Source organism: Hyperolius riggenbachi, chromosome 2, assembly GCF_040937935.1.
Source record: "Hyperolius riggenbachi isolate aHypRig1 chromosome 2, aHypRig1.pri, whole genome shotgun sequence".
Taxonomy (NCBI): Eukaryota; Metazoa; Chordata; class Amphibia; order Anura; family Hyperoliidae; genus Hyperolius; species Hyperolius riggenbachi.
The window spans coordinates 258,477,526-258,505,201 of record NC_090647.1 but is presented as its reverse complement, the minus strand read 5'-3'; the positions used below and the strand labels follow the sequence as shown (position 1 = coordinate 258,505,201).

General features: G+C 41.5%; 1 protein-coding gene across 8 annotated transcripts in view; it reads left to right on the top strand.

The window, feature by feature from the left end:
* CALN1 (calneuron 1) overlaps nt 1-27,676 on the top strand; it is a 416,505-nt gene that overhangs the window by 374,500 nt on the left and 14,329 nt on the right. For all 8 annotated transcript variants that reach the window (XM_068265345.1, XM_068265342.1, XM_068265340.1 and 5 more), the window contains one exon: nt 18,898-19,054. In XM_068265345.1, coding sequence (XP_068121446.1) covers nt 18,898-19,054 — 157 coding nt within the window. The remainder of the gene's footprint in view (nt 1-18,897; nt 19,055-27,676) is intronic.

Genomic DNA, 27,676 nt, shown 5'->3' with positions numbered 1-27,676 from the left:
GCTATTTATAGGGTAGGGGCTGGCCAGGGTCCCCCTCTGTGATTGGCTGCTGTCAGAGGGCCTGGGAGCCCTCTGATTGGCTCTAAGGACATCAATCTGGGCTATGACGCTATTTGAGCTCGGTATTCGAGCTCGAATAGCGCTGTTTGCTCGAATAGCGCGAATAGTGAATGGGCTATTCGAATAGCTGCAGCTTTTCGAGCTCGGTATTCGAGCTCGAATAGCTGAAAAAGAGTTCGAATATTCGAGCTACTCGAATATTCGAGCTCTGCTGAGCACCACTGGCTGTTAGCGAGCATTCGGTAATAATTTGTTAATCATTCGTTAGTGATGCGTTAAAACGGAAGAAAGTGCAATTCATGAAAATTAAAGTGGGCGTGGTTTAGAGTTACATTTAGGATTAGTTATCTCCGTCTCTGCTCTGTCGTTATTCCTGTCAGATCATTGCTGACAGAGAAGATGGAGCCATTTGAAGTGGTTATTTATCAGCTGAGAGTGATTCAAAGGTGCAGAAGGGCAAGAATAAGGTCTAGAACCATATCAATTTGCAAGAGAATAGATTTATAGACATCTGCATTTCTCTTAAATCATCTTGTAAGAGAACACAGGCAGTGCCAGGGTTAACTAATTTGCTAGCTGCACTATATTATATATAAGGCTCCTATCAAGCTGTAGCTGGTGAAATTGTGGGACCTTGCTGTGAGGACCTGTTCAAATCGATGGAAATTGTGGGATTGTCCCAAGCCACTTCCAGAATCCTGGTCCAGGTGTTAAGCCCTATTCAGAATGTTGCTACGTAGTGTTCAAAGGACTGTCTTTTTACCCACAATTCCATGGGAATTTTATGGCCTTGTGTTAAATTACAGCTGGAAAATGGAAATATCGACACGTTACCGAATGTTTACCGAATTGTTATCGATATTTAACCGCATTCACACCGAATGTGAAAAAACCTTGATGAATACAACTAGAAATCGATAAACTTCGAATTCGGTAATTTAACAAACTGGAAAAAGTTATCTCAAAGACAATGATGAATCGAGGCCATAATCCCTACATATTTTTTTATTTGCAGATTCTGTCTTGTGACCTTTGTGTATGTTTGCAAAAGGCAGATCATTTCACTGGAAGTATTTTGATTACATTCCACAGGCTTGTGTGCTGCTTTTCTATTCAATCTATCCAGGGGCTACAAAATCTACAAAAGCTGTAGATTTATTGCAAAGAAAATACTATAGGACCAGTAAGCAGCACCATTCAGTTAATAATTGCAGAATTAAAATAAACCAGTAACATGTTATTAGATTTCCCCCTGGCCATATAGAAAGTTGCATAGCCTTATTTCTGTGACTGGAGATTTGAACTGCCCCATACCTCCATTTTTCAGTAGGCCAGACCGGGCCAGCTTGACTAAGCTGTTCTGGCTGCCTTCTCACTTTTCTTTTTTTCCTGGCAGCTGCTTCTAGCCCCTTCTTTTCTCCTCCATGTCCCCTGATGTATATGCATTCAGACCATGCTGTTGCTTTATGGGTTTGTATGATAATTTAATCACAAGTGACACATAAAGGAACAGTCTGATCTACCAGACTGTCCAATCACTTCTTCCCTGACCTCTGCTCCAGTTCAAGGTCAGGTGAGCAAGGTGCATGGGAGGAGAGGGCAAACCATGCACACTGTGGCATACCTACCATAGGGCTGCAGGTGCTCACAACACCGGATGTAGCCATGGCTAGGGGTGTACTTCCACTGTGTACTTCCACCTGGGACATTTTCTCATAGTTTGAGCAACATTCTAGAAAATAGCAGCAGGCAGTGCAGGGGACTGTACTACTTCCTGTACTAGATGTAGCAGTCCTCCCCCTTCCTGTCCCATGGGCAATGTGTCTCCTCTCCCTCTACACACATCCTGCAGTGAATGAATGGGCAGAGCAGCAGGGTGAGTAGAGAGAAAAATTGCTGTACTGCAGCTGGGACATTAGCAGGGAGAGGTGGCTGGATGTGTTTAGTGCTTCAGAAGTTGCCTTTCATTAGTAGTCATGTGCACTGGCTGCTGTATTACCAGAGTGCCAGAGTACCAGAGTGCCCTGGACTATCTGTCTGTAAATAATCAGCACCGGGTGTCAAAATCCCTAGGTATGTCACTGCATGCACATCATCTCTGATCAGTAGGTTGCCAGTGTTCAGAGGTCAAGGATGGATAGCAGCTTCCAAAGCAGCTGCAGCCCAGTTAAAGGGTGCAGAGCATTGAAGAAAATAATTTTGCTGCTAGGTATGCATTGTAAACATGTTCACTTTGAAACTTCCACTTTGAGAATTTCACTTTAACCCTCACTTTGATAAACTTCACTGCTAACAATGACAATTGACCCCAACACTAACTTTCACTGTTAAAGTGATACATAATGTTAATGTCATTTGAATTATTGCTAGCTCTAACCTGAGATGACCCTAAACCTAGCTTTAACATTGTTCAAGCTCTCATTCTATCCTCCTGCCTACCCTAGCCACTCTTCAGGGTGTCCCTCCAATCTAGTGTCTGATGTCCACTTCAACCAACCAATTTCATAATATAATTTTTGCCAAGGGCATTGTGAAGGCTAATTCTATGTGACCATTACTCGGAGCTGTAGATCAGCAGACCTTGATGTCCTACACTTTGTACACCATTTTTATACAGTTAATTTATTTTGCATCTTACTGCTTCATGCATGGATTGTACTGTGTTGTTTTTAAGAAACTTGATTAAATCAAGTGAATTTCATGCACTATTACCAGTGCATCTGTGCACTCTTTTCTGATCCACATTTTGTGAAATCACTGATGAAAATCTTCTCTATGTAAACAATTGTTAAGTCAGTCATTTCTACACAGGCTCCCTTAGGACCTTTTATAACTTGAAGGTCACATCATCTGGTAAGTTTGACCCCTAGTGTGGGGTGCGGTGACAGTTTTACTATAGGATAGTACCCTTTCTATAGATAGATTTTTAGGTAGAGGCCTAAAGAACAGTGTTCTCCTTTGGCATTTGGGAATCGCAATGTTTGACCATTTCTATCTATAAATAACATTTTTGTGTTGTACATGTGCACTGCTCCTCCCTCTTTCCTTCTCCATTGTCAAAAACTTAAATGACAACTGTAACAAGAGGGTTATGGAGGCTGCCATATTGATTTCCTTTTAAGCAATACCAGTTGCCTGGCTATCCTGCTGATCCTCTGACTATAGTACCTTTACCCACAGCCCCTGAACAAGCATGCAGCAGATCAGGTGTTTCTGACATTATTGCCAGATCTGACAAGATTAGCTGTATGCTTGTTTCTGGTGTGATTCGGACTCTGCTGCAGACAAATAGATCAGCAGGGCTGCCAGGCAACTGTTATAGTTTAAAAGGAAATAAATAGGGCAGCATCGATATTCTTCACACTTCAGTTGTCCTTTAAATTATTTTCTGACTGAAAATGTGTGTATTCCTTATGATTTCAGTAGACAAAACAGCTTGAAGGACGTTGGATCATTCCTATACATCCAACTACTAGCTAATATGTATGACAAGCTTACACTACAGAAGTCCATTTTTGTGTTTTACTTACCTGTAGTCAGTTATGCCTTATTTAGATATGGGTGATTACTTGCACATTGTCACTACTTTGCATTGCTTTATTGAGTACGTAAATTTAGCTCAGTGTTATATTGGACAGCTGTCTGTATTTCTTGCAATATGTGCAAAGCATAGCTTTCATCTTTACTTTGAAACAGATACTAAAATAGTTGGATGCACTTTGAGTTTAACATATTTAAAATGAGTCACCATCTAACTCTGACGTTAGCAAGGTTTTGTTTCACTGCTGATTCCTTTTTTCTCACAAACTGTTGGCAGTTTTCCATTTTTTCAACAAAAGATTCCAAGAGAGAGCACAAATGACTAAGGATATTCGAATAGCGCATATCACAGAGACGCTGTCACCATTTTATTTAGTGCATTTTTTAAGCCATGATATGTAAAACATTATTGGGAAATAAAAATAAAGTCATGAAGTAAAGGAAATATATAAGAAAAAAAATGCTGAGACACATTTCTTTGCTGCTTTTCAATGAATATGAAGGCAGCATGGTGGCTAAATGCAGTGCTATGGCCCCAGGTTCAATACTTGTTTAGATATGATCACTTGATTTCACAAGGCTATTACCGAAGTACAGAGGAAGTTCAAGGAGAATTTATCATAACTGTTAACTTAAATTTGGCCCGCATAGGCCAGTAACAGGGCAAGTTTAGGGAATATTTGGGGAGTACAGTACATATGCATTTGCTGCCCAGTGAGTTATGTGCAGGGTGAGCTGAATGACTCACCCTGCTGCTGCTGAAATTCTGGACGACGCTAAATACTATTACCCCTACAAGTCATAGCAACTTTAAGGGAGAAGTAATTCAGGGTTTGGCTGTTACCGGCAACCTAATTACACTGTATATCTTGCTGTGCCCCTATAGATGTAATAACATTACATCTATGGCAGCCGCCGGTAAGGCGCAGCACGGTAGTGAGTGTGCACCCAAATTACCTGCTTCATTATTTTGTTGCCTGCAGCAATCACAAAGATCCCAGTATTTCCCTGCCCTCTGGATGCTATTGTGATGCTATTAGCAGTTTGTACAGTACGTGGGTGAGCCTTTAGAGAAAAGCAAAGGTACTGTTTTGCTGCCTCATTGCCAGCTAAGCCACTTATTGGCCACATATTCCCCGTCAAAAATTCCTGCCATTAGGAATGAGTAGAAAAATGTATGTGTAGTGCCTTACTTACCTGTGATGTGGAATCCATGTTAGCAAAGGAAAGTCATTAGCTGCTGATCAGGTAACTGGCAGCTAAAATGTTAACACAATTTACCAACTACTGTAATTGGCTAGCAGCTAATTGCTTTCATTTGATTGCAGATGCATGTACCATTCATAACAAGAGATTTTTCCTAAATAAAATACCAGGTGCTCATGTGTATATTTAAAAACAGGGGCGTTGCTGGCCCCAAAGATCAGTGGCACATGCCATCGGTCTTTTCAGCGGTGCCCCGAATGTCCCCTAAACAGTGGCAGGCAGTGGGCGGCAGTACTCACCTCTGTCTGCTTGGTTTCCACATTCCACAGTATGTTCCGTATTTCCCACACAAGGCCTGTTATATTCTACCACATAACAGCAGGCTGTTTTATAGTCCACAGTTGCTGGAACATTTAGACCCTTTCACACTTTTAACATGCCGTTGTGATACGAATGCTCTTCAATTGCACCTCAATGGCCACCATACAGTGAGGCATAGTTTATAATTAAAGTATTCCTAATTTCTGGGCTAAATGCGCATGATACACTGCAACTCTTGCATCATCCTGACAGGACACACAGCACCACAATCAGTGTGACAGCCCCTTTGGACTATCACTATTTCTGTGATGGGATGCCATGCTTTTGTGCAATGCAAGGCGAGGCAATACATTAAGTGTGAAAGGGGCCTTGTTGTATCCCTACTTTTAGATCTCTGAAGATGTCATAGTAAATCAATACTCATGCACTATAGCCCTTAAAATCTACAGGAAATTCCGGGAAATATTTTCAATTGTAAAAAAGAATTACAATTTCACAGATATTCTAATTGTTTCCTACATTGGGGAAAAAAATTCATTGCTACTTGTGTCCTCAACTAGAAATATGTCACTTTCTTTTTGCTCTTAGTGACTGTGCAATCAGGTTGGTAATGCTAAACTATAACTCCAAATAAAACCTCAGCCTATTCACTATATCCAAAACGAAGGTAAAAAAAAAAAAAAAACTAAAGTTGAGTCACACTTTAATTTCATACTGGAATGTGTTCAAGGCTTTTTCCAGCACATAACTAGCTGCAAGACACACAGCCAGCAGTTCAAGGGCATTGATATTGGGTGTAACAAGACAAAATGTAAATTTGTGTGAGATGCACCTGGGTTGTTGCAGCATCTGTGACATAGGTAAAGATCATTTGGAGAACTTGTGGCTGGTGCTATTTTTACTCAATCAGCGTGAAAAGCTATTAGCCTCAAAAATGGAGGTCACTAAAACAGATGGATGGACTTGCAGTAATTTGACTGTAACACTGCTCAAAGTGTATTATAATATGCACGTACCCTCCCATGATGTCATTTCTTTCCTGTTCAGTGTTTTGGTTGACATAAAGTACACTGGGTCAAGAAAGTGGAGTGTCCTAATTAATCACTTTCAGGATTTGATTGTTTTGGCAGCTCAAAAATTATCCCTTTGAAATTAATATAGAAGAAAAAGGAAAGTAATTCATCCTCACTTTCATTATGTAAAAGAAAGGAAAAACACAATCGAGAGCCCCCAATAGTGTATTATAGATGATAAAGGAATGACAAGGTAGCAGCAAATAGAAATATGCTCACAAGTATGGGTTGCCGGTTTCAGGCAAACACTTAAAGCACTTATGGGGATATTAGGCCTGTCCCCACTCAGGCTTAAAAGTCGCTCTCTGTAGAAGGAAAGAAGGGGTATTCACCCAGGTGGATAACAATAATTGCAATGGAAACAGAGGCGCCAGCAGAGTAAAAATTGATTATAGGTAAAAACTAGGGGTGGGACGACGAATCCGGCGAATCCACGAATCCCTCGAATATTAGGAAATATTCGAGATTCGTGGATTCGAATCCCGATGCCATTTTCCACTATACGAATCCGCCGAATCCCGACGCCGCATCGCCGCGCATCCGCCGCTCGCACTCGTCCTCCTCCGACCTCCTCCGACCCCCCAGCGCCTCCTCCGCTCGCCCCCCCCCCCTGCCCGCATCCACTCACCTATCCATAGCGGAGCGCAGAGCGGCAGACCTCTCGCCGACTTCCTGGTTCCCCCTAGTGACCGGCTCTTACAATGACGTCATTAGTAAGAGCCGGTCCGGCCACTAGAGGGAACAGGGAAGTAATGAAGAGGTCTACCGCTCTGCGCTCCACGGGAAAGGTGAGTAGATTATGCAGGGGTGAGCGGAGGAGGCACGGGGGACGGAGGGGGCAGTGGGGGGGTTGGCGGGGGAGGGGGGTTCTATCTACCTACCTACCTACCTACCTACCGACCTAACACTATCCCTACCTACCTACAGGCCGCTATACCTACCTACCTACAGGCCCCTATACCTACCTAAAGGCCCCCTATACGCACCTACCTGCCTACCTAAAGGCCCCTATACCTACCTAAAGGCCCCTATAACTACCTAAAGGCCCCTATACCTACCTACCTAAAGGCCCCTATACCTACCTACCTACCTACCTAATGGCCCCTATACCTACCTACCTACAGGCCACTATACCTACCTACAGGCCTCAATACCTACCTACCTACCCACCTACCTACAGGCCCCCTATACATACCTACCTACCTAAAGGCACCTATACCTACCTACCTACCGGACACTATACCTACCTACAGGCAACTATACCTACCTACAGGCCACTATACCTACCTACCTACCTACCGGCCACTATCCTTACCTACCTACAGGCTGCTATACCTACCTACCTACCTACCTACAGGCTGCTATACCTACCTACCTACCTACCTACAGGCCGCTATATCCACCTACCTAAAGGCCCCTTATACCTACCTAAAGGCCCCCTATACGTACCTACCTACCTACCTAAAGGCCCCTATACCTACCTACCTAAAGGCCCCTATACCTACCTACAGGCCACTATACCTACCTACAGGCCTCAATACTTACCTACCTACCTACCTACAGGCCCCCTATACGTACCTACCTACCTAAAGGCACCTATACCTGCCTACCTACATACTTACCTATACTTAAGGCCCTATACCCTGCTACCTATACTGAAGGTCCCTTTACCTACCTACCTACCTAAAGGCCCCTATACCTACCTACCTACATACCTACCTATACTTAAGGCCCTATACCCTGCTACCTATACTGAAGGTCCCTTTACCTACCTACCTACACTGAAGGCACATGTACCTTACTACCTATACTGAAGGCCCCTATACCTACCTACCTACCTATACTGAAGGCACATATACCCTGCTACCTATACTGAAGGCACATATACCCTGCTACCTATACTGAAGGCCCCTATACCTAGTTACCTACCAATACTGAAGGCCCCTATACCTTGCTACCGATACTGAAGGCACATGTACCCTGCTACCGATACTGAAGGCCCATATACCCTGCTACCTATACTGAAGGCCCATATACCCTGCTACCTATACTGAAGGCCCATATACCCTGCTACCTATACTGAAGGCCCATATACCCTGCTACCTATACTGAAGGCCCATATACCCTGCTACCTATACTGAAGGCCCATATACCCTGCTACCTATACTGAAGGCCCATATACCCTGCTACCTATACTGAAGGCCCCTATACCTTGCTACCTATACTGAAAGCTACCAATATTGAAGGCACCCATACCTAGCTAGCTATACTGAAGGCACCTTTACCTCGCTACCTATGCCTGGGTACCTATACTGCGGGCAACTATACCACGGATCGCACAATTTTTATGTGCAGGATTCGTTAGATTCGGGATTCGAAAGGTTCGAGATATTCGAGAACCTTTTTAGATTCCGATCCGGATTCGGATTCGAGGAAATTGTGGATTCGTCCCATCCCTAGTAAAAACAGATAAATGTTGGGGGGCAAGGATGGACTTACATCCCCAAAACCAAACAAAGACAAAAGACAAAGACAAACACTTAAATAGCGCTTTTCTCCTGGCGGACTCAAAGCGCCAGAGCTGCAGCCACTAGGACGCGCATTTTAGGCAGTAGCAGTGTTAGGGAGACTTGCCTAAGGTCTCCTGCTTAATAGGTGCAGGCTTACTGAACAGGAAGAGCCGAGATTTGAACCCTGGTCTCCCATGTCAGAGGCAGAGCCCTGAAACAACCACTATGTATGCTTTAAACAGGATTTAATTTGTACTCCAGAACAAATGCAATGCGTTTCATGGGTCTCTAGTCCGCTTCCTTAGGCAATAATAAAGACAGGAGTAACTCAGAAGTTGTGTAGCCAAGTACAGCGCCACAGAGGTGAGAGAGGCTCCAGCCTCAGGGCGCAGTATAGGAGGGGGTGCACAACTTACTCAGAGAGAAATAAGAGAAATAAGAAAAGGGGATAACTAGATAACTAGAGATTAAGGTGTTGGGGGGGTTGGGGGCCCTGGGGTGCCTCTTACTCTAATAGTAATCAGTGTGTGATGGCTGGGGTGGGAGGGAAGGAGGGGCACACTTTGGCATCTAAGCCCTGCCTTTTTGTTTTTAGGGTCTAAAAGCTTATGAAAAAAATTACATGGCTTTTAGACCCTAAATCTGGAAATAATCATAACACCAGGGAGGTTAATCCCAAAAGGCCAAAATGTGCAAATTTATCCATATATTGCAATCTTTAGGAAATACATTCCATATCAAAATGTGACATATGTAGAACAATGGTTAACATCGAGGCGACAACAACTTGTTTCGGGAAAGACCCTTCATCAGGCCTCCATATGTATTGATTCAAATCTGTATCTCAATTGCACAACCACATAGACATAGACACACATAGACAATAAGCCAGGAAAAAGCCACTCAATCCATCTTTGACTAGAGAACCGCATACAGCAGAATACCTCTAGTCCAGGGCTTTTCAACCTGTGGTACGCATACCACCAGTGTACTTTGCTGTTGGCCAGGTGGTATGCACCAGGTTTGCCTGCCTGCAGCTTTTCCTGGCCCCATCCTGCCTCTTTAAAGTTCAGCTCCCTCCTTGCTGTGCTGCCCCTGTCATACTTCAGACCTCAGATCAGCGGAGAAGAGACCAGACATCACTGCCCACTTCCTGTATTTGATGTATACGCGCTGTCACTCTGCACCATTTGCCTGGCTGTCTCTTCACCGTGGCCGGGTTACCACTGATCTGAGGTCTGAACTATTCAACAAGGCAGCAAAGCAAGGAGCGAGCGAGGGGGAGCTGCATTTTTGTGGTGAGTCACCGCCCAGCTCTGAGGTGGCGGGGGGGGGGAGGGGGGGCTACCTATATTGAATCTCTGGATCCTAATGAGGCTTCCCCCTTCCTCCTCAGTAGAAGGGATCCAGCACTGGGACCCCCTGAAGAGCTCTTTGTAGTAATGCTCGCATGTGCAGTAGCGACTCTCCGCTCTGGTAGAAAAAGCCAAGCCCTATCGGATCCATCTACTGCGCAGGCATGCTGGTGAAACTTGAAAAACTTTAGCCAATTAAAGTGGTACAATTAGTGAGAAGGTTGAAAAGCCCTGCTCTAGTCAAAGATGGATTGAATGGCTTTTTCCTGGCCTAATGTTGTCCTGATGGTCTATGTGGTTGTGCAATTGAGATTCAGATTTGTATAAATACATATGGAGGCCTTATAAAGGGTCTTTCGCAAAAAAACAAGTCGACATTGTTGCCTCAATGTTAACCATTGTTCTACATATGTCACTTTTTGATATGGAATGTATTTCCTGAAGATTGCAATATATGGATTAATTTGCGCATTTTTGCCTTTTGGGATTAATGAAATGTTTTGTACTTTTTTGCATATAAACTTTCTAGAGTTTCGTTTTTTATACTATATCCTTATACTGGTATACATATAGACTTATACTTGAGTCAATAAAGAAATTCCAGCTTAAGAGAGTTGAATATTGGAGTCGACTTATACACGAGGTCAAATTGTATTTGAGTATATACGGGAGTCAGTGTTTGCCCATTGTAAAATATTTGCTCACCCTTAAAGGGGTTCTGGGCTAGTTAAAAAGTAAAAGAAGCTGACACTTACCTGGGGCTTCTATCAGCCCCCTGCAGCGGTGATGTCCCACGCCATCCTCTTCCGATCTGCCGTTCCCCGCCGCCGGCACCGGGCATTAGTCGTCTGACAACAGACGAATAATGCACGCTCCCATTCACGCCATCGGGAGCTTAATGTGCAGGTGCAGTATGAAGTTTTCTTGTACTGCGCCTGCGCAGTAAGCTATGATGACGCGTGCGGAAGCGAGAGCTTGGCCACGCAGCCGCATTGTAATCACTAGCGTGATTACACGGGAACCAACGGCGGGGAATGGTGCATCAGGAGAGGATGGCGCGGGTCATTACTGCTGCAGGGGGCTGATAGAAGCCCCAGGTAAGTGTCAGCTCATTTTACTTTTTTAATTACACAGAACTCCTTTAATTATCACAAATAATGACTTCTTTACTGCTGGTAAGCTTCATCTCTGCAGAATATTTGTTTGTTGTTTTGCTCCGAAGTAAGCAGAAATAGCACCTGTTTTCCCAGGGTGTTCTTGGGGAGAAGGCTGTGTGACGTCATAACCTTGGCTAATGTTGTTTTGGTGCTCTGTATGTCATTTTGGTGCTGTTTTTAGTTTGTTTTGTTATGTTATCCCGTTTCAATTAAATATGTATTCTTGAGTCATAGTTACTTGCACACTTGACACAATGCCCCCTGTCCAGTTAACTTTTCTCTGGAGTTTTTTCTCAAGAGATCATTTTTCACTTATAACCGAAATTACTTGTCAGCCTATAGCAATTGAGAAAGTACTAAAAAATAGATTTAAGACTAATATCAAACTTATTTTGAACATTTATTTTCTTGCCGAGGCTTAAAAGTAATTTATGGAGAATATAAAATCAAGAACCTCAAAAAGTGCGCTCCTCAACTCCTAATATCTGCTCTAAACGACTTGGATCGCTCCTGTGCTGAGTGTGTGTAGCACTCTCTCAATATAGTATATAGGGTAATTGACAGGGCGCTCTACAGTATACTTCAATTCCAATATAGACATGAAAAGCGCTTTACAATGTAGTAATGTCCATCAACATTGTATATGCTGTTTAAACATAGAAACATAAAAACATAAAAATTAAATAAAAAAAGGTAAAAAGAAAAAAGACAGTCCCACATATCTTCCTCCAGCTCTCTCAAGGATGAAGCTTTGCACTTTTCCTGACACATGTAATTACATATGCGCTCACCAGAGATGCCAGCTGCCCCTCTTAGGATCAGCCCAAGACACTTTTGGCCCAGCCAGCAACTCCTCGATATTCAGATATCCTTTCCTCTCACCTAATTGCTCCAATCATAAGAAAAAACTCCAATAGTGTAATACTGTATGGTAAGGGTCAGTAAATTCCACCAGTGCTCCCAGTTCACACAGCGGCACCCAGTGCTCCACCGCCAGAGATCAATAAAGCCTCTCACCGTATTGCCTGGCTGACCCAGCACAGACCAGCAGTAATCACTTTATAGATGACATCAACCTTGCTTCTTACAATGACATTTGTCCTAGGGCTCAAAGAGGGCCAAACATAGTGTAAAACCTTCTTTATTAAAAAAAACTTAAAAGTAGTGCACTCACAATATAGTACATTCAAATGCGCATATCAAATGTATCCATCGAGCTCGTTCAGCGTCCCTCGCTCCTTAGGCCACGCCCAACTAGTTTATGGAGAAAAAAATAAGTAAACGAGGACCAATGTGTAAGACCATTTTGCCCAGATATAGCTTTCTTCTCCTTGTAGCTGGGAAAGGAAAGTGAACAGCAATTTGGTTTAAAAAGAGCTGGTAAATTTAGTTTCAAAAACTGAATTTACCCTATTATTGGCACGATGCTTTAAAAGTCAGTAAGGCTGCTGTACCTGGAGCATAAATTACTGCCAGTTACCACAATTTAGTGCACCCTGCGTTGAGGTTTGATTCATTATGTAATTTACCAGAAGAGAAAGTAATGATAGCTACTAATAGTTATAAATTTATCAAAATTCTTTATTGAAAAAGTCTGAGGTACACAAGGTGTAAACACACTGGTGCTTTCACCCACGACTAATTAAAGAATACAACTTTGTCTTAATAGAAACACAATTTCTTCAGCCACACATGCTGGCTGATCACACAACCTGAGAATACATTTCCATGCAGGCTGACAGCCCCACAACAGCTCATTATAAGGAAAAGAATTTACAGAGCATTTGATCACCTGGACCTTAAATATATTTGATGGGTGCCTCTTTTTGCATATCATCTACTTTATAAGCTGTGAATAGCCAATTCAGTAATATTCCTTGCAAAAAGTCTCTAAGCTCTTTTAAAATACCACTCCCTTCTGACCAATTAAGGCTACGTTCAGAGCTGTGCTGCATAAAGGTCGCATTCTAATGTGGCTTGCTGCACTGCAATGCACTACCTATGTGACGTTCACAGTGTGGCAGGTATAACGGCACACGGCATCATAACACATACCATGTATTACTGAAAAATGCACGCATTAACAGTAACAGTAAAGCATACTTTTCATTGACTGTGTACATCACTGTATATGACACAACCCATGGAAGACGTGCGGCACCACCTCTCGGTACCACTTTCCTGATCAATTGCATTCCGGCTGTCATAGGGAGCACAATGCAACACCCGCTGTGAACATCACTATGAACATAGCTTAATCCTGTTAACTAGAGTTCTATATGATGAATAGAGATGGCCCGAATGGTTCGCCTGGCGTGTAGTCCGCGTTGATTTCAGCTATCCGTGTCCGGTGCGGGTAACGAACACATGGCACATTCGACCCGCTCCCTATACCTCGTCATTGGGCTAAACTTTGACCCTCTGCATCACAGTCAGCGCAGCAGACACATGGCAGACACATGGCAGCCAATCAGGCTGAACTCCCTCCTGGACCCCCGCCCCTCCTTGCATCGGCCATTTGCCGTCTGCTGCTGCTGTTTTAGTGAGAGCAGGGAGAGACATAGGGAGATAGGGAAAACGTTAGTTAAGCTGTTAGCTTGCTCCTCGCTGAAATTTGTTGCTTAAAGCCAATAGGTACCACTGTAAAAATAAAAAAGTCAGATACTCACCTAAAGAGAGGGAAGGCTCGGTCCTAATGAGCCTTCCCTCTCCTCTCCCGGTGCCCTTGGTGCTGCGCTGGCTCCCCCGTTCGTGTCCGCCGCCGCAGGGACTTTGGAGGTCTTCGGGAGCACTCGGGCGTCTGAAGACGGGCCGTTCCATACTACGCACGCGCGAATGCGTCATAGAGGGTGCGCGCGCATGCGTAGTATGGAGCGGCCCGTCTTCGGGAGCCCGAGTGCCCCCAAAGGCTTCCGAAACATCCCTTCGGCAGCGGAAGTGGCAGGATTTGACCGAACTGGTCGAATACTGCTACGGGGGATCCTGCGCGAGTACGGGCACCGGGAGAGGAGAGGGAAGGCTCATTAGGACGTAGGATGTATGTGTGTATCACTGACACGCATAAATACTGCCCTGTCGCAGCTGGGCCCTGCTGTACTCTGTGCCAGGCCCAGCACACTATATTATATCAGTGCATTTCTTACCACTCTATTTGTGTGATTTAACTTACTAAAGCATAGCTCTCCTTGTGGGTGACACTGCATAGATACAGCCCACAGACAGTTGCTGCCTGCTTGTATTTGTAGTCCTACTCCTACCACTGTGTCTACAATATAGAAAGTCACAGCAACAGGCACTACAATCGCTAGTGCGTTGCGGGTTAATGTTTTGCTGGAGGGACTGGGTACTAGATTGGGTATAAAAGTCACAAAAGGTGCGCGCTCAAACCCATAGAGGAGTACAAGACAATATGTGATCAAAAGGAGAAAGCAGCTTGGCACATGCAACTTCTTTGTGTATAAAAAGCAGCTTTATTCTCTCAGGCTGTAGCAATATAAACAATGCTTTATGCTTCCATAAAAGATTCCTACCCGATCTAGAGGCTGTGGGGTGAGGTGGGAGCGATGGACCGCCTAACGAACGTTTCGCTCACCTGACCGTCTTCAGAGGCACTGCGCACCCTGTTCCCCACAGGCCTTTTGTTAAAGAAAACCTGAAGTGAGAAGTATATGGAGGCTGCAATATTTATTTCCTTTTAAACAATACCAGTTGCCTGGCTGTCCTGCTGATCTCTTTGCCTGCAGTAGTATCTGAATCATGCACCTGCAACAAGCTGCAGCTAATCCCAACAGATATCAGCCAGAAACATCTGATTTACATGCTAGTTCAGGGTCTATGGCTAAAAGTATTAAATGCAGAGGAGCAGTAGGACTCCCAGACAACTGGTATTGTTTAAAAGGAAATAAATATGGCAGCCTCCATATCTCTCTCACTTCAGGTTCCCTTTAACTATAAGAAATAAAACAAAGCATAGCAGTGGTACACATTACATACTGTAATTATGAAAATAAGCATTGTATACAACTGAAAATAAGTTTTGCGATAACGCAGTACCCAAAGTAAACAGTAAAAGTCTTTTTACACAAAACAATTATTTCTTTATTAGCAACAAGTAATCAATATTATATAACCATATCAGCATCCCATCTATTAAAAGTAGTTTGGCTAGCATAATATTATAATTTTTTTCACAAGAAAATTTAAAACGAGCAAGAAAAGAACATCAAACTGAGCAACTGTATACAGTAAATGACTTAGATTTGACTGTGTTAAACTATTTGGACAGTTACACAGGTAACATTGCGGTATCCTTGCCACAAATAAAAATAGTATACAACCATCTGCAATAGTATGACATAGTATACCTTATGAGGAGGCAAAAAAGTCTTACCGTTATCTGACTTGTCATACATTGTGTATATATATATATATATATATATATATATATATATATATATATATATATATATATATATATATACTGTATATATATAATATATAAATATATATAATGCACAGAGGATCAATAGCTGGAAAACCCTCAATGGGTAGATGTGTACAAGGCAAACAGATGATTCCCCGGGTCCTCGGTACCATACAACAACAGTCCACAAAGTTTGCAGCACTCAATTGCTCTTTATTTGAGCCAACCAGTTACAATGTAGCAACGGTTTTGGGTGTGTCCCCCCTTTGTCAAGCTAACACAATTAGGAAGTAAGAAGTATATATACACCCATACAGGAAGTGACCTCATGGTTGCCTGGATACAGGCCAAACATAAACAATACAAATGAAAAATTGCATAAACCAATGCATCAATCCACACTTATCTGTGTGTATAAAATAAACAGTCAATTCTAATGGTTTCCAGGCGATCCAAATCAGTGTAATCCAGTGGTGACCTGCAAATCACAGAAACAAATGCAAATCATAGTCCCTGTTTAGACCAAGAGGGAAGAGAGTCCCTAATCTGTCTATCCAAAATACTTCACGTTGTTTCAATGTAGTGATCCGGTCACCACCTCTCCTGAGTTTGGGAATATGATCAATGATCAGGAATTTTAAATCAGTCTCCCTATGTCTCTTTTCCAAACAGTGTCTACCCACAGGCAGTTCACTTTGCACACCTCACACCGAGCTCCTATGATGTGCAATACAATCTCAAACTTTCTGTGTCATCTCACCAATGTAATATAACCCGCACGGGCATTGCAGCAAATATACAACATAAGAGCTCTGGCACGTGAGGAAATGGTTGATCTTGTATCTCCTGCCCATGTGACCATACTCAAAAAACTGACCCTTGATAATGTGTTGACATTCACTGCAAGTCAGGCAAGGGAAACACCCGACGCGTGGTGCACCTAAGAAAATGGCATGCCCCCTCCTCTATGGAAAGAAGTTGGATCTCACCAGTTTCTGTCCAATCGTTGAATTCTTTCTATATGCCAAGATCGGGGGAGAGGCAAAATCAGCAATCTCAGGGTATGTATTACTCAAGATATGCCAGTGTCTCTTAATAATAAATTGTACTCTCTTGGACTGGCCATGATATTGACACACAAACAGGATCCTCTTGCCAGAATCCTGTGTCAAGTGTGAAGCAGGTGGCGAGTCGACCCAGACTCAGTCATCCACTCTGCCTCACACAAGAGTTCAACAGGATACCCCGTCTCCAGGAACTTACCAACCATCCGCTTCCTCTAGACAGTGGCCAACTCAGTATCAGTTACAATCCTGTTGACCCTTAACATTTGGCTTTTGGCCACTGAGTGGAAAACAGCAGATGGGTGTAAGCTCTCAAATTATAACAATTGGTTCCGATCAGTTGGTTTGTGATGTATGTCTGTTGTCAAAGAAGGACCAACCCACACCACCAGAGTGTCCAGAAAGGACCAGCTCTCCTTCTCATATGCAATGTCAAACCCAATATTTGGATGGAACTGATTCAGTTCCTCATGGAAGGACAGGAGGGATCCAACATCGCACTCCCAAACCGAAAATATATCGTCAATAAAACGCCACCATACCTTGCAATGTTGTCTGAATGACAAATTGGGATACACATATCGACTCGAAATTGTGCATGAATGCACCCGCAAAGAAAGGGGCTTCTGTTGCTGTAGGAAGACGGCAACCTTAAATAAAATATAACTGTTCTGTAAAACAAACAGTTTTTCAAAAAATATAATAATTGCGCATCATCATATATATCACTATCCCTTATCAGTTTCAGTGCCGCTCGAATTCCCTCAGACTGAGGAATCGAGGTATAAGGGGATTCTACATCCCAGCTGACCAACCAATATTCTTTAGAGGAGTCAAGTGTGAGATTTGAAATCCTACCTAAAAGTCACTGGTATCCCTTAGGTAAGCAGAAGTCAATTTAACCAGTGGGGCCAAGACTTTATCCAACATAGTTGCACTAGAGGAAAAAATGGATCTGATCCCAGCCACTATATATATATATATATATATATATATATATATATATATATATATATATATATATATATATACAGTTACAAATTAAATGCATTTTATTTTGAATTTAACTACAGATGAACAGTCCTACTTTTGAAGAATAAAATATACATGAAGTTTGGTTTGCATTTTTATGTCGCATACTCAGGGTTCTTGGTTTTTTATTTACTATCTAAGAAAAGTATGCAACTTTCTAGTGATTGATGAAGCATGGCAGATTGGCTAAATAAGAAAAATACATTCTGGCAACAGCATTCAATGCCAAGCAACTGCTACAAAAGAAAATAAAGTCATTTGATATATGAAGGGAGATAAAAACAAAAGATTCAAGGATACCATTGAAAGTGAATAAACCTAGGAAGATTTTAACACTAATAGAATTTCGTTCTGAGCAACAAACTGTAAGATTTGGAGGGAGTTTAAAAACATATCCCTTAAATAGCTAAAGAGATGTCAGCTATACCTGACTTATAATGAGTGACATTTTAGGAAAATTGATTTTATTTGCCTTGAAAAAATACTTGAAATGTATTAAGAAGAATAATACATGATTTAAAAATGGATATAAAGAGATGTCAAATTAACTTATTTACCCAATAAAAAGTGATACAGGAAAGATCTGACCATAAAAATAGTCCTTCAGCAAGGACTTGACGTGACCAAGCATTCCAAGAAGACCTGAAACGGCCGTCGTGCACCCCCCTTTGTGCTCACGCACCCATCTACTCTCTCACAGCATGTACCACAGCTGATACTGCATGGATTCTTCACAGTGTTTGCTACTGCAGTAGTGTCACCACAATAAATGCTGCTACTTACTCACTTCCTTGTACTCAAGAAGCTTGATAATTAGGCCAGTAGTTGGTGCTTTAAATTAAAATAAATTATGATATGTAATGTTTTCATGATTAAAAAGTAGAAAGCACCTCTTTAGAAATCTAATTTTTAGTGCTAAGTGAAATATATTACCCCCCCCCCCCCCAAAAAAAAAAAAAAAAAGATCACAGTAAATTCAGTTTAAAGTAGCATATTAAAACACATTCTAAAGAACATATCTAACACATGAAAAATCTTTACAGTTTACAATAAATTTAAATCTCTAACATCTTCAAAGATTTTATTTCTTCATACAAAGAGCATATGAGCTTATGCCATGCTATTTTAATTGTGTTGTTTATTTTATTTTCCACAGTTTGATATGCAACGAATAACACTGGAGGAACTAAAGCACATTCTTTATCATGCGTTTCGGGATCACTTGACAATGAAGGACATTGAAAACATAATCATTAATGAGGAGGAGAGCTTGAATGAAAACAATGGAAACTGTCAGACGGAGTTTGAAGGAGGTATGGTTATTGCATATTTTTATTCTTTAAATGTGTCTTTTTGATTTGCTGGTTTGTGCTCTCAGAAATATATGGATACAAATATAAAAAGTACTCAGACATATCTTAAAGTATGAATAACAGAATAAAAATACATTATTAATTTGTGGGAGGGAAAGGTGTGTGTGTGTGTGTGTGTGTGGGGAGGGGGGGGGGGGGGGAGGGTAAGAGAGCTGTGCGACAGTGTGAGCATTTTCCAGTCTTTGGTTACGATACTGTTCAGTAAGCCAGCTAACATTCAGATAATGTTTTTTTTTCCTCTTGAAAATTCAGATATTGTTGTCTATTTAAATACATCATTATTCATCATAATACATTTGCATTGGTAAAATGTGACCTAGAGTGTTCATGTGTGATGAGTGATTAGTACCAAGGGAATGGGAATGAAAAATGAATACTAAATTATTAACAGTGACTGGCTGGCTAGTGGTTTGGAATGTCAAGCAAAGAGTGCAATACAGATGTTATGAGAGACTTCTGATGTAATTAATGGTGATACATTATGGTTCTTGCATTTTGAACACATGACAGCAATAACCTCATATTGTATATGTCTTTGTATTTGGCATTTTAAAGGACAACTGCTTCTCCCTCTTTTCTTCTCCTTGCTATCCTGCTGAACCGCTGCCTCTAATGTGGTATGGTAGAAGTGTCATGACACCCTGGAGAAAAGACACAGGAAACACAAAAAGGATGGGAGCGTAATACATTTTAGTATAAAGTCTATACGTGGTATAATTAAAACTAGTCACAAAGGCGGGTTGCAGAGGGGCAACCGACTGCAAGAAGCAGGTGGAGACCATAAACCCGAATCCACTCGGAGTGGTCCAGCTGGACCTGGTGGCGGTCGCTCTCTTAGGAAAGTCTGAACCCCTCCAACAGGATATGTTGGGGATATGTCTACTAGAGGCTCCCTATGCTAATTAAGTTTTTCCATTTGGCACTGTTATTGGCCTGAGGAAGTGGGTTTAGACCCGTGAAAACGTGTTGCCTGTGCTTAATAATAAACATCTTTTGTTGTTACAAAGATGTTATTTGAGGTAAGCTACCTCCCTTTCTTTTGTTTTTATTTGTTTTTCAAGAATTTTATACACACCAGGGTGCTCCTTTCACCCATATTGTGCTCTGCCTTTAATACTTTAACCATAGACCCCGAATGAGCATGCAGCAGATGTTTCTGACATTATTGTCAGAACTGACAAAATTAGCTGCATGCTTGTTTCTGGTGTCATTCAGATACTGCTGCAGCCAAATAGATTAGCAGGACAGCCAGGCAACTGGTATTGTTTAATAGGAAATACATATGGCAGCTTCCCTATCCCTCTCACTTCAGTTGTCCTTTAAGAGAGCAATAAAGTTGCCTTGCTCCCTGTGTGCACGGCAACTTTTTTTTTTCAGTTTACTGTATCTGGCCCATGGTCTTATTTCACTTATTTTCACTTAACAGTAGCAGTAGAGTATTGTACCACGTTAGCCATGAGAAAGTAATACGTTTTATATCAGGATGATACCATTTATTGGCTAACTTAAAAGAAAAAGTAAGCTTTCAGCTGATAAGCCTTCCTCAGACTCAGCATACAGGAACAGAGTCTGAAGAAGGCTTATCAGCTAAAAGCTTACTCTTTTTCCTTCACATTAGCCAATAAATGGTATTATCCTGATTCAAAACTTCTTGTTTTTACTTAGTGTCATGATCTCCTAAGGAACATTGTTATTAATATTAATAATACTATCCAGCAGTGGCTGGATAGTATTATGATTAAGGCTAGGTTTCCACTGCTGCAAATCCAAGCCGATTCCCCACCCACAAATTTGGATGGGATTTGGCAGCCTATTGAAGTCAATAGGAAGCATCCGAATTCGTGGACGGGGAAAATTTGACAGGCTGCAGCATATTCTCGCGTCACCCGGCCAAATTCCATAGCCGTGAATAGCACGGTTATCGGAATTCGGCTGTGAGACGCTGGACAGCTGTGCCGGCATCGTATCTCTGAAGACACATGTCGAGCACAGTGGAAACGTAGCCTAGGGCTCTACCTCTGACATCGAAAACCTGGGTTCAAATCTTGACTCTTTCTATTCAGTAAGCCAGCACCTATTCCGTAAGGCCCCTTTTACACTTAATCAGTTGGTGTGCGTTAGTACGCGTTGGTACGCGTTAGTATGCGTTTTTTTCTATAGCAGTGCATTGGGAAGAAGATTTCAGTTAAAATGCATTAAATGTAAAAGGTGCCATAGGAAAACATGGGCATTACTTTGAAAATCAGTTTTCCTTCCGTTTTAACTGAGAGCAACTGATTAAGTGTAAAAGGGCCCTAAGGAGTTCTTGAGCGAGACTCTCTAAGATTGCTACTGAGTGCGCTCTAGTTGCTGCCTCGCAAGTGCTTTGAGTTTGACAGGAGAAGAGTGCTATATAAATACTGGAATTATTAGTATCTGTTGTTATTTTGCTGTTGTCTTGAAGGAAACACTAACAATTCGTCCCTATAAAACAATGCTGTAGAAGAAATCCAGCAAAAAATTATTGGGCAGATGAAAAGGCACACTTAAGCTGTATTGAGAAAGAAACGAATAATCTGTGAAATTTGGACTTTTTATATGAAGAAACAGAATGTACCTAAAGGTTAGGAATAGCGCAGATGTAACTTTCCTGCTTCTGCATTGTTGATTGTATTCCCTTATGTTATCAGTAATGTTAATCGCTGAGTTTACTACTCTAAACTAAATAGTGTCCTTCTGGAATCCAGATTGTGATTCAGCCATAGTAATTCATTTTCCATCTTCAGTTAAATCCGTTCTAGAATTTTGGCATATTGTTCATGTAGCACAACCTCACAGTGGGACTCACAGGCATAAATTCTGAAAATCATTAGCATATAAATACACTTTGGCAAATAAAAATCATCACAGAGTTAAAGGAAGAAAATAGAATGTTTACGTTTTATCATTCTTCCTGAAATCGTGGTGTGAACCTGTGAGGACAGAGATCTGCAATTAGTGCCTTTCACACTTGGTATTGACAAAGTAATTCCCAGACATTTATAAAGTGCTTAATGCGCCAGGTATTGTCTGGAATGATTGCCAACTGTGAGGTGGCAAACTTTTTATATAATTAGAAACTTGAAGAATGCTTTAAAACATTTCCTAGAGTTTTTTTAAATCATTCATTTCAGCTCAAATAAGTACCAGTATTTTATTAATGTATTTCTTTATTAATTAAAAAACAAAACAAAACTGTGTAGCAGCCTTTTTCCAGACTGCTTTAGCCTCTTTAGCCACTATGTAGTTTGGCTGTCCAGGAAAGTGGAGCCTAGGAGCATGGGTGCTTTACCTATTTGCCTCTTGCTTGAACCCACTCACATGGCTTTTAACCCAGAAGAGAAACTTGTAGGGGATGAGAGGGGAAAAGGTAAGGAGGAGGGGGGCATAAATCTCTCTTGCACATCACATTAGTTTCAATGCTATCTGGTTGCATCATTAGAAAGGAAGTGACCTAACAGCCACCCCAAACAACCAATACGGCGCTCGCGCATCACACGGACACTTTTAAGGTTGACTGTTCTTTAATGACCTGAGGAAGCGGGCCTGGTCCCATGAAACGTGTTGTCAACAGTATAAATATTTTTTTAATAAAGGCTCCCTGATATATCATTCTTGCGAGTCTTCTGTAAAGGTAAGAAACCTCTCTTTCTTTTTTTATTAATATATAGACATCAGTTTTTAAAAATCCATACTTTTTGTGCACCTGCTCACAACCCTGTTCCTGAGACAATATATTAGCTAAAGTCAGACTTGCATTTCTTGCTTAAACCAGATTTGTATAGTTAAAGCAAATGGGATTTTTTGGATTTTCTAGTTAAAGTATAATGAAAGCACAATAGAGTGCTTACATCACGTGTGTCCTTCTTTTACCTGCTTGATTTTTCTGAAGATCAGAAATATTGGTTGGCAGAATGAGATGAATAAAAGCTTTCCATGTCGCATTTGTGAAATAATGGTTTTTATTGTTTACACATCCATCCTAAAAGCTTCTCGATTTTAATAGAAATTGTTATCCATTGTTCTGAGGCATTTATTATTTTTAAGAAAAAAATTGATTTAATTAAAAAGCAGGATTCCATTATAACATCTGTAAACATAACCAGTTAACAGCGTTGTCTTCTGTTGCAAGGGGAGAAAAGTTAATGTACAGCCCAGATACTTATGTCCTCTTATTTTCCTTGTAAGAGCACAATCCTAAACAGAATCCACGCCTAGATACCTACAATGAGTCCATTTAGAAGTGCCACAAGTTAAAACGGGTGCAAGATGTACATGATAGTAGTCCCTTGTCACCCATTCAGACTTGTATGGACAGAATTTGGACTCCAGCCACATGGAACTTTAAAACCTGGTTGACACATTGATTTTTGATTGGCCAGTTTACCACCTCCATATAGTATGAGGGCCAATACATTTTGAATACTATGAACACTTTGTGTAGGCAAGCTCTCATACTACATGGGAGTACAGCAAGGTTTCTTAACATTGGTACTCACCCCAGGCAGAAGCTGTAGAAAAGTGGAGGGCAGAGGATGACCAGGAGGCATGGCAGATGTCAGAGGCTTGAGGATTACTGCTGGCCAAGGCTGAGGGTGATCATCAGCCATGCCAGAGGTCAGAAGTAAGAGGGTGGTTGTAATCCATGGCAGAGGTCAGAGGGTGGTTGCCATCATGCCAGAGATCAGAAGCCAGGGGTTTTTCATAATCCACGCTAGAGGTCAGAAGCCAGGGGGTGGTCAAAATCCATGCCAGAGGTCAGAAGCCGGAAGGTCAAGAGAGCAAAGCAAGAAAAAAAATGTGTACAGCAAAATAGTGAAAAAAAAATTGTTGTAGTCTTTAACGACCATTGGTTTAACCACCCCTCTCTTTCAGACCTCACGGTTGTCATAGCTTCTGAATGGATGGTACTCAAAATCAGTACATGCCTTTTGTCCTTGTACTTAACAGCAAGTAGCTCTGCGCTGCAGTTAATGTAGGACCCCCCCCCCCCCCCATCCCCATTTAGTCTTTTGCTCAGTACCTGTGGTCGCAGGCCCTTTCTGTTTGGCCTTACAGTACTGCAAGCTGCTGTCTTGGCAGAGTAAAAATACTTGAACAGTGGGATGCTGGAATAATAATTTTCCAAGTACAAGAGATACTTTAGGTATATTGTAAATATTAGCGGTCAATTTATGTTATGTTTTTGTATTTTTGGTCATCTCTGCTACTTTTGCTGTATGTGATTTTATGATGTTCCTTCTGCTGTATGTTGACTGTTCTCTCTGCTGTATATTGAGTGTCCTATCCTATACTTTAACCCTTGCTGTGCCAAGTCCAATTCTGGGCATGATCCAGTCATGCCTGGCAAAATATTTTTTTTTCTCATTCTGAGGTGGATTAAATGGTTGATAAAGCCCACCATAATTTTTTTTAACCTGCCCCCCATGTAGGGAGGGCATCAAGCAGGCTGTATCAGGCTTCATTTGTGAATTTTGAAGGCATAGATATACTTTGTCCTGCTTTGGTAAAAGTTATCCAACTTTACACCATATCAGGATCTTTTATTGGATATGTATTGTTTGATCCCTATCCTACCATGTAAAGGGATTAGGGATTCATAGATGGCAGTTTGTCTGGCATGTAATTGTCTGAAAAGGACTTATTCTGATGATCAACTAGGGGCCTTAGTTTAAAATGTCTGTCATGGGCTGGGTCTTCACGGGGAACATTGTTAGCATTATCATTGAAATGTAAGCTGCTGAGCAGGATTTCATAACTGTGTCTGGTCATTGCTGCTGAATACATTGGGGAAAAAACTACTGGATCCTTTGACCAGTACTAGGATTGACTTTCAACATCCCCATGTTGAAAGTCAATCCTAGGAAAACTTTTAGTGTAGGGGCACTTGTGGTGCTCCACTTTTCTGCGAACAGTGAGGTTGTATTGGTCGCTATGCATTGCTGGGCATAAATGTTAGTCTGTTCACAGATGTATAGTCAATAAATGCCTCTGTAATAAAAAGATGGAAAAAGTGAAGTGCATATTGGTGGCATCTACTAAGATGCCACTTCTGGCTGAAAATGGAGGGACATTTGGGGCCTCCATATTTAAAGGTAACCACTCTGGGTGACTGAGTTCTCATGATAGCCCTTGCCTGTGCCTTGATGGCCTGTACTGCCTTGGCCTAACTGCCCTTTGACTTCTCTGATTGCCATGATTGCTGGTAGTAGCAACACTGCCCACTTTTCTATAATATGGTAGGCGTTGGTCCTTTGCTTTTGAGGTTAGTGTCACTGTTGGCATGATCAGTGCCCCTTTCCTGCACCTCTCTTCTGGAGGAAAAACGTTTTAGCCATTTATTCAGGAAATAGTTCTTTACAGTAAGATTAAAATGTGGAATGCATTGCCACAGGAAGTAGTTATGGCAAATTCTATATTTGCTTTTAAGGGGGGATTAGATGCTTTCCTTGCATTGAAAGACATCCATGGCTATAATATATATAGCCTAGGAATTACTAGGTAATTCCCAGTGGTGTTGATCCAGGGATTTTATCTGATTGCCATCTGGAGTCAGGAAGGATTTTTTTTCCCTTTTGGGCTAATTGGACCATGCCTTGTAAGGGCCTGTTTCCACTACACACAGATTAGATGCAGAATGGATGCAGAAAAACTGACTCCAATGAATGCCTATAGGAAACTCTGCATCAGAAAAATCATGTTTAGTGGAAACAGGCCCATAGACATTCATTGGAGTCAGTTTTTCTGCATCCATTCTGCTTCCAATGTGCGTGTAGTGGAAACAGGCCTTAAGGGTTTTTCGCCTTCCTCTGGATCAACAGGGATATGTGAGGGAGCAGGCTGGTGTTGTACTTTATTTTCTGGATGAACTTGATGGACGTATGTCTTTTTTCAACCCAAATAACTATGTAACTATGTAACTATCTTCACTGATTTTAAACACACCAACTAGTTTACATAGTAAAGCAACAAATCTATCTAGTGTTTTAAGGTACAGGAAGTAAGGAGAATCATTTTTAAAGGACATATAGACTACAAAAGTTTTTAACCATTTACTAATGACATCACCACCCATAAAGCCCAAAACATTTAACACAGTGGCCAGCAATATGCCAGGCATGCATGATACATGGCCTTCATAGAAATTTAAACTTGCATGTCACCATGCAGAGTTTGGTGAAAAATAATTTCCATCCTCTGTTTCTTTCCACTGGTGCCCCATTTCGGTGCCAGAATAGATCCAGGACAGTGTCCACATATTTTCACATTCCTCCACAACTTCAATGCATTTTTATAAAAACTCACACTTTTGTGAATATTCAGTATATCTGTAAAAAGATTTTAGTGCATGTAAAACACTTTTTTACTAGACAAGTAGTAGAAGACAGCACCCAACCATCCAGATGCAACATGCTTTTGGTCGTTGTCCCTCTGCTTTCATGAACAGCAAGCAGAATTTACAAGAGAAGAGACCCAGCACCGTCTTCAAATGTATTTCAAGCTCTTTATTTTTTAAGCATCAAAGGTATTAAAAAAAAGTCCATGCGACATTTCGAGAGGAGCCTCCTCTCTTTTTATCTAGCCAACAAGCCCTCTCTTTATCCATCCGACAAGCCCCCCCCCCCCCCCACACACACACACACACGCAACACACACACGCAACACACACAAAAAATTTCAACATTTGACTACTTTTTTAGATGAGTTACAATTTTCTGCATTTAACATAACTGATGTAAGAAGCTGCATTTAGGTTTACAAAGTCTGCGATGGATAAGGATAACTGTACTTGTACTTTTATTTGTAAATACACTTACCCTGTCAAGCTCTACCGATTAAAATATGAAGCTGCATTGCAGAATAGACAGTAATCAAAAATTCAGGCATTTGCTATGTGAAATTATTTGCTAATGTTTTTTCTCTGTTTTGTTGTAATGTACATTTGCACTCAATTTATGTGTTATGCGGTCTCTCATGATCTCTTATATTTATCCGTTTATACATGACTCCTACTCAACAAACGTGTCTTTCTGAAGTCCTGCTGGTGTGATGGATTATTTCCTTGGCCCAAAGGTCTTAGGTTAAAATGATTTTGAATCTCCTTTTTAAGCTATAATAAAGGCTTTAAATAACATGTCAGATGGTGTAGTGATGGAAGACCCTGTATAAGAAGAATGACAAGGTTTGATATGGATGGATGGCATATGTCTAGCAACTTTAAAGCACATGGGGTAGTGCTTGGTTGGTATTAAATATTTTTTCTATAGTCAGATGGTGGTAAGGAAACTGCTTTCCAGATGATCAGTAAACCTAGAAGGAAAGGTAACACTGTAATTATTCAAGCACAATGAGGCTTATGTGACATTGGTTATTTAGTAATCTTCAACAGTACACATGTGTTAACCACCCTGGCGTTCTGATTAAATCGCCAGGGTGGCTGCGGGAGGGTTTTTTTTTAATAAAAAAAAAACTATTTCATGGAGGGCGCTCCGGAGGCGATCTTCTGATCGCCTCCGGCGGCAAGAAATAACACGGAAGGCCGCA